This window comes from Panthera leo, chromosome A2 (genome assembly GCF_018350215.1).
Source record: "Panthera leo isolate Ple1 chromosome A2, P.leo_Ple1_pat1.1, whole genome shotgun sequence".
Classification (NCBI taxonomy): Eukaryota; Metazoa; Chordata; class Mammalia; order Carnivora; family Felidae; genus Panthera; species Panthera leo.
In genome coordinates, this window is record NC_056680.1 from 100,389,319 (window position 1) to 100,399,930 (window position 10,612).

At 42.3% G+C, this 10,612-nt stretch overlaps 1 protein-coding gene and 1 long non-coding RNA gene across 3 annotated transcripts in view; one reads left to right on the forward strand and one right to left on the reverse strand.

Moving 5' to 3' along the window:
- UMAD1 (UBAP1-MVB12-associated (UMA) domain containing 1) overlaps positions 1–10,311 on the forward strand; it is a 222,907-nt gene extending 212,596 nt beyond the window's left edge. For both annotated transcript variants that reach the window (XM_042918811.1, XM_042918801.1), the window contains one exon: positions 9,771–10,311. In XM_042918811.1, the coding sequence (XP_042774745.1) occupies positions 9,771–10,028 (258 nt within the window). In that variant the 3' untranslated portion in view covers positions 10,029–10,311. The remainder of the gene's footprint in view (positions 1–9,770) is intronic.
- Positions 2,891–7,598, reverse strand: LOC122208143. Its single transcript, XR_006197126.1, has 2 exons — positions 6,635–7,598; positions 2,891–4,960 (listed from the first exon to the last, which is right to left on the reverse strand). It is a non-coding gene; the product is annotated as an uncharacterized LOC122208143 (long non-coding RNA).
- Positions 10,312–10,612: the final 301 nt, after the last annotated feature.

Sequence of the window (10,612 nt, forward strand, 5' to 3'; positions counted from 1 at the left end):
AACTGTGAGAAATAGATTTTGTTGTTTATATGCCACCCAGCGCATAATATTTTGTTATAGCAGCCAGAATGGACTGAGACAGTTAATTAGGGGGAATTTGGAGTAGACCGGCCTAGTTTCTTCCTCTCTCTCTCAGTGAGAGGTGGATCTGTGGTAAAAACAGCTGCCATGGCCTCATCTACACTGTAGCAGCACTTCATTGAACTTCCTTTGGGAGACACATTTGTGAAGTAGTTTGTTTGCCAAGTCAAGAATAATCCACCTCATTCTTTAGGAAATAGATGTAACTGGAGCCTCAAACTAGTTTTAAGTTCTATCTGTATTTAATACTACCCATGGTTCACCATGTGGATGATAATGTGAAAAACAGCAAAATCTTGTTAGAGAAAAAAAAAAAAAAACAGATGTGGAAATCCAGCTTAACATAATTCCCGGTTTAGTTTGAATAAATCTGAATATAAAGTTCACAAAGAAACTTACTTAGTCATTCAATAAACAGGTATTGATCACCAATTATGAGCAGGCATTGCTCTGATTGCCAGACAAATGTGGATGAAGGCTGTTGTCCCTGGCTTTGAGCAGCCCATAGTTTTAGGAGAGTGACAGAGAACTCTAGTCTAGTATGATTTGTGCTGTGAGAGAAGTACATACAAGCTGTTATGGGAATACATGGGCAGGCACTTGGCCCAGGTTTGAGGAGTTACTTGGGGAGATCTTTCTAGAAGAGTCCTGATGTGCTTCCTGAAGGGCAAGTTGAAATAGGCAAGATGAAGAGAGTAGAAGAAGAGACAAAGATGTCCTAATTAAGGCAGCAGTAATCGAATGAGCCAAAGCTCAGAGCGAAAGGGGGAGCTTGGCATGTTTGGATAATAGCAGGTAGCTTGGTATGGATGAAGATGTTAGGGAATGGTAATAAAAGAAAATAGAGGGATAAGCAAATCCAGATCATAGCTATGTACTACAATATGCAGTTTGTTCTCTTGTCCAAAGGCATTGAGGAGTGTTAAGCAAGGAAGAGCATGTGTGTGAAATAGCACCAACGAGAAGGAGCATATAGTGTAGGGTGAGCGAGGCCAGATGCAGGACACTCTGGGAGCATCCATGACACGAGACTGCAGTGGCTTGCAGTAAGAGAATTGACAGTGGGGCCAATGGGAAATGAAACTTGGGGAGACATTAAAACCCTCAAAATCAGGAGGAGTCAGCCATTTACTGGATGGAGAAAGTGACAGGGAGGGAAAGGTAAAAGACAATTCAGGCTTCTGTGTTTGGTACTCATTATACAAAAAAAAAAAAAAAAAAAAAAGTTAGAAGAGCATTAGGCTGGGGTAGAGCTGGGAAGGGCTTGAGAGTCAGGTTCAGAACATGTTGAGTTTAATGTGCCACAAGAAAAGGTATAATAAGGAGTTGAACACATGAGTCAGGGTGGTTTCAGGATGGGTGTGGACATATGTGCATGTGTGTGGATCTACTTTGGGGCAATGGAGGAGTAGGGCAGAAGGACCCATGGATAGGGATAAGCTCCTCCAAGGGTGTGTGGAGACTAAGAAGAATAAAGGAACAGAAATGAGACCCTGGGAGAATACCTTCTTTTCAGAAATAGGCAAAAGAATAATGAGCTAGACAGATAGAGGCAACACTAAGAAGTGGCCCAGAAGCCAGAAAATAAAAACTCTGAGAGTGACCCATCTTACGTGCTACAAAGAGGTCATATAAAGTTAGCACTTGAGAACATCTTCTGAGTTTAGCACAGTGTGATTATTAGTAACCTTGGACGAAGTAGTGTCAGTACTGGGGCAGATGGCAGTGGGTGAGGAGTGAAGCAGACAGCAAGCGTCAACAATCGGCTCAGCCTGGCTGTGAAAAAAAGGATAGTGTGGGTGTTCAGTGGGTAAGATGCCAGTGGGTGCGAAAGACCTTAGGAGAATTTCCTGTAAATGGTGAATTGACTATATAAAAGATTTGCAATTGGGAGCCACCTCCTAATGGATGAAGCCATGTCCTTGAAGACTAGGGACAGGATTGGGTGTGGAACACCGGGAAGGGATTAGCTTTGGGTAGGAAGAGGGCAACATGCCCCTGGTGGCAGGGGAGAAGCATGGAGGGGTACAGATGCAGATACATTTTTGGGGAGCCGTAAGTAGAGGAGATCCTCACCTGATGGTTTCTCTTTCTTCTGTAGAGTGGGATGCTAGCCCACCGGCTGGCAGTGAGGAGACAGGTGGTGATGTAGGGCCAGGGGAGAGGAGAGCAGGGGTGAAAGTGCGCTGGCAAGAATGAGAGGGAAGGCCTACAGCACAATATGAGATTTCTGGATAGCCTAAGGTCAGAGATTATGAACTTATATAAATTAACTTCCTAAAAATGTTTTTTTTTTTTTTTTTTTTTAAATCACTGGAATAGCCTTTTTTATTTCCCAAACCAGAACTAAACAGGATCCCATGCTGAACATACTGTTTCTTGCTGGTTCCTTTCCTAAAATGCTTCTCTTTCCTCTTTCCACTGCTCCCCCCCTAGAGTTGGCTGTACAGAAGATTTTCCGGCTTCAGTGAAGCCACTTTTCCAAGAAAGCATGGAACAGATCACAGAAGCAAGTGCCAGCTTGCCTACTTCCCCCTCTTCACTTGCATACATTCAGCTGGAGTTCTGAAAAGAGGAAGTCAGGAGACTTTTTTTTTTTTTTTCTTTAAGAAAGATAGAAGAAGCAGGAAGCACAGGCAGGTGGAAATACTGGGGGGAGAAGAGGGGGGAGAAAGAGGAAAGGGAACAAATACTGCAAAAAAAAAAAAAAAATCATGAGCCAAAACATAAATTGAAATGATGTCAGAGATCAGAAAGGAAAGGGAAGGGAGCAAAGAAAAGATCTATCTACTTTCTGACCTGGTCTTTCTGTTCAAATATGTGGCAGCCTCAAACTGGGAACCCCGGCCCCATGGGAAGCAGGTTTTCAGTGAGTTCCTTTCTCTCCTGCCTAATTTATCTGTATCGGTGGTCAGGTGTTCTGGGCTTTTGTTTGTTTCTTTGGCCTAACCCCACAACTTAAAAGTCAAGTGCCTAGAATATCTCAGAAATAAGGGGACCAGATTCGGTGCCATTCAAGGGTCACAAGTGAGCCCTCATGATATGCAGGCATTACTGTTCTGGGTATGGAGGATTTGCAGAAAAATGGCAAACAGTCTCTACTTTTGCAATATCATTTCTCCCTAGTGAAAGGAGACTGTGGCTTCGGACTTATGTAGGTGTAAGAGACCAGTCCTCTGGCTTTTATCAGCCAGCCAGGCATTTATTAGCAACCAGCTTCTTAGAGAAAAATAAGGAGCTTGAGTACGGCCTTAACTGTGCCATTGCTTGTATCACCTTCTAACCTCTTGTCCCCTGATGCTTCTGACTCAGATTTGCCCCCCAACCCACCCCCATCAAGATGCTGATGTAATGCAAGCAGATACCAGCTGAAGCCAGAATAGAATGGATAGTTATCTGGGGAGATAAAGTGACAGTGTTGCCTGTTCAAGCTATTGTTCAAAGGAACATGTCTTTTATTTATAGTTGTTAGAATTTAAAGGCATAGACAGCCAGAGCTTGACATTCCCTCTTCTTACTATAACTCGTTTCCTAGAAATAGGCTTTAGCAAATAGCTACCTTCTTTGTATGTAAATTGAATGTGTTAGGTGTTTTATACCTGGTTTCATATTCTTCTAATAGGTTCTATTACTGTTTTGGTTAAGGTTGGTTTCTAAATTTTAATGCATCAATATTTTGCTTTTATACGACACTATTTTAGCTTTGCTTATCTGAGGCACAGGTTGCGTCAAGAAAGCAGGAGGTTTAAAAAAAATGCCAAATATAGGTGACGTTCCTATTAATAACATTTTCATACTTTAGTCGGGTATGGCTCCGTAAATTAAGTCTCCAAATTGTTAGCGGGTTTGCAAATTGGCACTCCTTAATAGATTCCATGGTGGTTTGGGGGGCTTCTGTGCCATGAGGTTCCCAGGATGCCACGAACCTTCTGTCGCTCCAGGGAAGTGACTTCATTTCTCTAAGCCTTTACTGAGAAGTGTTATGTGCCTTGTATTCTTGGACTGTTTTTTTCTGAAGCTCTGAGATTTTACAGATTGAACCTCGTGAATCTTTACCACCCCTCTGCAAGAAAGGGAGGAATAGTGCCTCTAAACCTTTTTGAATTACTTGAAACGAAGATAATAGAGTGTGAGGAATACAAGATAAACTTGGCTGGCCCATTTTTTTAGCAGGTTTGCTGATGAACAAGAAATAATTATTTTTATACAAACACGAAAATAGCTTATTATTTGTAAACTTCATTTGTTGTAATGATACAGATAAAGAAATTTACTTTCTCCCCAAGATTAAAAAAATCTGACACGGTATGCTTCTATTTAAACACTAATTTGAAAAAAGTATTAAAGCTAGATTATATGAAGGAACTTCTGCTCAAGAACATTGTCATAGCAGCCTTTCTGTGAACAGGATTAATCACAAAAATAACGAATATGCCTTATGAACATAATATTCGAAGTAATTTTCAAAAATTTGGCTATTAACTATAAGGTTAATTGATTCTTTTCTTCTCGCTCCATTGTGGTTAACATACTCATTCTTCCCTTTAAAGACCCATTTTATTATGCAAATGAAAAAAATTGAAAGACTTTGTGTCTAAGAGAGAGGGCTGCTTTTTTGCCGGGAACTCATGCACCTGTTTCAGCCCTCAGCCCCCACCTCTGCTTCCACTGGCTGCCAAGCTAGACTCAGAGATCAGAGTAGCGGGTGTGGGGTCCTTGAATTTTGACTCACATTTTCTTTGTGACTTACTCTCGTTTTGCCTTGTAGTTTCTCTCCTCCCAGCTCTCAGCATGCCAACAGCAGCTGCACCATGGCCCTCACGCTGCTGCCAAAGGGCAGGCAGCCTCCTTGGAGACTGTAATGTTGCACTCTAGCCAACTGTTAAGAGATAGATGTTGGAGTCATACATACAGCACAGCTGAAATTCAGATCTTTCTAGGAGGCATTTGGTGGAACACTTTTTCCATGGTAATTTTTAATTAATTTTTAAGTTTTGGAGACTTTTCTATTTTGGACAGTTTTCAAACATGTGCAAAGGTAGGAACACTACCGAAGCACATTCCCACGTAGCTTCTAGCTCTCCATTTTGACAGTAATCAACTTATTGACAATCTTGTTTCACTGTCCCTGTTTTCCCTGTGGTCCATCCAGACAACTGGTAGACTTATTTCCGGGGATAAATACCTCCTAAATTACAGTTGCTTTTCTGTCCTCCTTCAGTCTAAGATCTGTCACCTTGATGATTTTTTCAGTCCTTTCTAATGGTAAAAGATATGAGAGTCTCCTTTCCTTCTAAATTAAGCTAAGATATGCTATGTTGGCACCTGTCATATTTTCTAATACCATCCCCGAAATTTTCAAGGCTTTGTGCATTCAGCTGGCCAGTCTATCCAGAGTACATCTGAGGTGTGCAGGGTCTTAGAATGTGGAGCATTAAAGGTCACTGAGTTGGATTCTCCATGTCACCACAGACTAGCTATGTAACCTGGGACAACTTCCTTCACATTTGTGTGCTTCTGTGTCCTCTTATTTTTACCGTGGGGTCAATAGTAGTACACCACCCCCCCCCCACTACCCCCAGAAGTGTGGTAGGGCTTAAATGAGAGAGTACATTTAAACAGCTCAGATGGAGCTGGCTCAAAGGTCATGTCCAGTATATGCAGCTTGCTTCCATCTTTCTCCTCCTCATTTTTCATCCCTCACTGCTCATTTTACAGAAGAGAGAAGTGAGGTCCAGGTGGATGAAGCATATGCCAGTTTTATCAGGAGAACTTGAACAAGGAATCACATGTCTCAACTCCTTTATTATCCAAGATGCAGTTTGCCATAGTCTTGTCCTTAAGGAATTGTGCTCTGACACATAGATATGATTTATAAAGGAAAGGAAGGGGGCTTAATCAAAGCCTGCACAAAGAAATAAATATTGCTGCCAGAGAGTTAAACCTGCGAAGGGATGTATTTAGAAAGCAAAGTAGTGGGGCACCTGGGTGGCTCAGTCGGTTAAGCGTCCAACTTCAGCTCGGGTCATGAGCTCAAGCCCTGCATGGGGCTCTGTGCTGACAGCTTGGAGCCTGAAGCGTGTTTCGGATTCTGTGTCTCCCTCTCTCTCTCTGCCCCTCCCCTGCTCACACTCTGTCTCTCTGTCTCTGAGAAATGAATAAACCTTAAAAAAAAAAAAAAAGCAAGCAAAGTGGTACAAGTAATGTACCTCCTCATTGGAGAGAGTGAGATTTCAAAAATGTTTTTGTTTAAGAAAGGAGATGATTTGGCTAATGAAACTGGAGAACATTCTGTATACAAGGAAGAAAGAGAAGAAAGTTCAAGCATGGGATGCTACTAATAGATCCAACAAACATTTGCATGTGAGATTAAGAGGGAAGGCAAGATATAAGAGCGGAGGGTAAGGTAAGATGATTTGAGCCACCAGTGGATGTCAGCAACAAAAGAGATGGATGGATCCCAGGCCTTATCTAAAGCCAAGTGGCATCTGCCATTCCTAAAGTTTTTATTTATTTGCTTACTTTAACATGTGCTAAGCATTATTGTACTTACTTGGGAACATCATCACTTCATTAATCCTCACAGCAATCCTATGAAATAGGTACTATTATTGATCTTGAAATACAGCCAAGGAAACTGAGCACATGGAAGTTAAAGAACTTGCCCATGGCGTAAGCAGGAGACCTTGGATTTGCACCCAGGCAGTATGTCTCTACGATCTGTGCTCTCAACACTCTGCTGTGCTGCTCCAGGGTAAGCCCCTGTGAGTAGGTCATCTTGAAGAAACCAGTGATAGATAGGTGATACTTTCTAAAGAGGCTAGAATTGTGCATCGTTACTCAGTGACACCTGTGCTCTCATCTGACCCAGGGATCCTTCGTCTTTAAGCCTCGGTCAGGTTTCAGGAGGCAGGTTCTGTCCACCGCATACATGGACCTTTCTAATAAGCTTTGTCATAACAGGGCACACTTGCCTTGTTCTAGCTGCAATCCTAAGAAAGTGCTCTGGTGTTTTATTTATGATGTCATAAGACAACTCTTGCTAGGGATGTGTTTGGTTAATTCAAAGTCATTTACTAACAGATTTCTTGAGGGTCTCTGTTCTGTGTTGGGCATGCCTTGTGAAGAGAGTAGTTCCTCTCTTACAGAATCTCCATGGAGTTTTCCTTTCTAGAGCTTCTCATTAGCATATCACTACCATCATTTCTCTCAATTCATAAAGCAAAAGAAAAATTGGGAGAAGCCTCTCTTGACCCCACATCCCCTTCCAGCAACCGGCACATATCTCTTTTCCCATTTGCAGTATAATGTCTAGAAATGCTGTCTGTTCTATTTGTCCTCACTTGCCTTCCTCCTGTTGTCTTTTAAACACAACACCAAGCAGACTTTCTTCTCAAGATCTCCTCCAGCTCCAGACTCCTATGAGATCCCTCTACCTACTAACAGCTCCACCTGGATGTCTGTTAGGCACGTGGAACATCCAGAACAACTCCTGATCTTCCTGCCTTGCCTGCTCCCTCATGACACCCTTTCCCATCCCTGTAAATGGAGACTCCATCCTTGTTGCTTAAGCCACGAACTTTGGCTTCATCCTTGATCCTGCTCTTGCTCTCATACCCCACATCCATTCCATCAGCAAATCCTATTGGCTTTCTCCTTGGTCTATCCACATTCCAGCCATTCTGTCTCACCCTTAGTATCACCACCTGACCCACAAGCCCAGCTGGTCTTCCTGCTTCCTTCCCTGGCCACAGTACCCCCCACACCCACCATTAGCTATAGTCAACACAGCAACCAAAGCAATTCTTTTGACATCAGTAAGAATACATCTCTTCTGCAACAATATGTTCTTCAAAATTTTTGTAATGCCTACATGCCACAATATGGATGGATTTCATACATAAAATATTAAGTGAAAGAAGCCAGAAACAAGAGTTCATACTGTATGGTGACTTCATGTAAAATACAGGTAATACCAACCTGTGCTATTAGAAATCAGGATGGTGACTGAGGGGCAGGGAGTTGGTTGTGACTGAAAGAGAGCACCTCGAGGGCCTCTGGAGAAGCTGGTCATTTCTGTTTATTACTTTGGGTGCTGGTTGCTCACAGGTATTTGGTTGGTTAAAATTGAGCAAGCTCAATACTTATGATGCACCCTTTTCTGTATGTCTTTTCCACTTCAATAACAAGTTTCACAAAACTGTTATTTCTTACACAGAAAACCATCCTCCTCTACTCAGAAGGAATTTATCAGCACTTGCAACTGTTATGATATAAGCCTCATGCAGGCAAAAATCTTGTCTGCTTTCATCCACTCAACAAATACTGAGCACTGCGCACTGATCTGGGCACTGGGGATACAGCAGTGAACATGGGAAATAAAAACTCCCTAAGCTTCTAAGGGGTGATACTAGAATAAATTATACACCATGTAACAAGGTACTGAGGGCTAAGGAGAGGAAAAAGCAGGAGAGGGAGATGGAATGCTGGAGTGGGGGAAGTGAGGGCCAGGAGACAGTTAAAATAAGGTGGGCAGGAAAGGCCTCCCTGAGAAGGACATGGGAGAAGGAGCCCCGGTGGGTCTGGGAGAAGAATCTTTGGGGCAGAGGGATTGGAGAAGAGGGAGCCAGGACAGACTAGCTGGAGAAACTGTCAGAGAGGTACTGGGGCCAGATCAGGAAGGGCCTTGTAAGCCTTTGTAAAGACTCTGGAGTTTTATCCCCCAGGTGGGGACTGACTAGAGCAGGTGGTGAGTAAAGTTTTTCCTGACCTGGTTTAAGCTAGGTTTTAGCCACTTGGAGCAGCAGGCCACTCGTTCTCATTTTCATAAACATACTTACAACTTTTTACTCAATCTCCTGTGGATAGATACTTAGGTAGTTTCCAGTACGGGGCTTGCGTAGAGTGCTATGAACACCCTAGTGCACATCTTTTGGTAAAGTACTATATGCAAGGTCTACCAATCTTAAAGAAATTGAACAAGATACATCAGCTTGTGTAACATAACATACTAGTTCCAGCGAAAGTCGGGCAATCAATCAATACTTGGGGTACACAGGGGAGGTAAATGCTCAAGTTTATCTTAGGGAATAGAAGGTGGAGGATACATGCATCCATACAGAGTATGCAAGGTAACATATGCTAGGTGAAGAATACAAAGAAATGTCAAATAGATAGCTTGCTCTCAGGTACCCTAGAGTCTAGTTGGAGATAAGACATATGCATAGGAAATAGCCACTAGCAAGAACACAAACATGAAATGCCAAATAATATCCTAGTCAGTTTGCCCCATATTCTCTCTGAAGCAGGCAGGGCCACTTTGGACTATGATCATCTACAATTTCACAGGGAACCTGGGAGTTCTGTAAAGCCTGGAAGCTTACATCAGATTTGGGAGCCAGACTTTGTAGACCTTATCTGGGCTAGGGAAATAGCAAGAATGCAGGCTTGTATTTAGGGGGCCCTGAGTGGTCAGCCTCAGTCAGAGAAGGGTTTAGGATTCATTTTAAAGCCTAGTAGAGATTTAGGTGGATGTATTTCTCAAGTAAGTAAATAGCAGCATTCCAACCTGGGAATATTTCTATATTCCACATTTCTCAATCATTTTGATATATTAATGCCACATTTACCATTTCTAAACCTCAAAAGTCCACAAGGTCTAAATGACTTAAATATATATGTATTTTTAGACTGGCAAAGAAAACTCATCCAGTGTGACTGTAGCAGGCCCCGAGGTGGAAAATAAGGCAGGCCAGACTTTGGAAAACAACTCATTAATGGCTGAACTCCTCAACGACGTACCCTTCACCTTGGCCCCACACGTGCTGGCTGTGCAGGGCACCATCAGTGACCTTCCAGACCACTTACTCTCCTATGATGTCAGCGAAAATTTATCACGGTTTTGGTATGATTTCACTCTTGAAAATTCAGTGCTCTGTGATTTGTAATCTTTATGTCTATTTGCACCTTAACAGCTTTCAACAAAGCTTTGCCTATTTTATTTAACCCGTTTGATGTTCTTTGCCATTTCACTGCTTAACCGTCCCCAGAAACACAAGGATCATAAAGCAAAGAAAATGTCATTGTGTTCATTACTCTGTTTTTTAGAATAAAGGATATTTGTATAAAAGTGGGACTAAAGTTCTACCTCCTTTCCCCCCAGATAATAAATTTAAAACTTAGGCTATCAAGGTTCTATGAAAAGGGTAGACTTCAACCGGTCTCTCAAAATAGAACACCTCAGGTTTGTCTTAGAAGAGCTGTGGCACTTTTCTTAGTTACCACGACTCTGAAGTCTGTGCTTCGAATGGAGCGTGACTTGTCTGCTTTGGAGGAAGTTTGAGTTAATGGTACTCCCTTTATTCTTCCACAGTGTTTATGAATGAATTCAGAAAAAAAAAAAAAAATGTTGCCAGTTAGCTTAATCTCTTCAGTCCGGATTTAGACACTGGGGTGGAAATGTAAAACTTTTCCTACAAAGCAGTGGTAGTTTGCTGACACACAGATGTGGTACCTGCTCTGGATTCTGTCT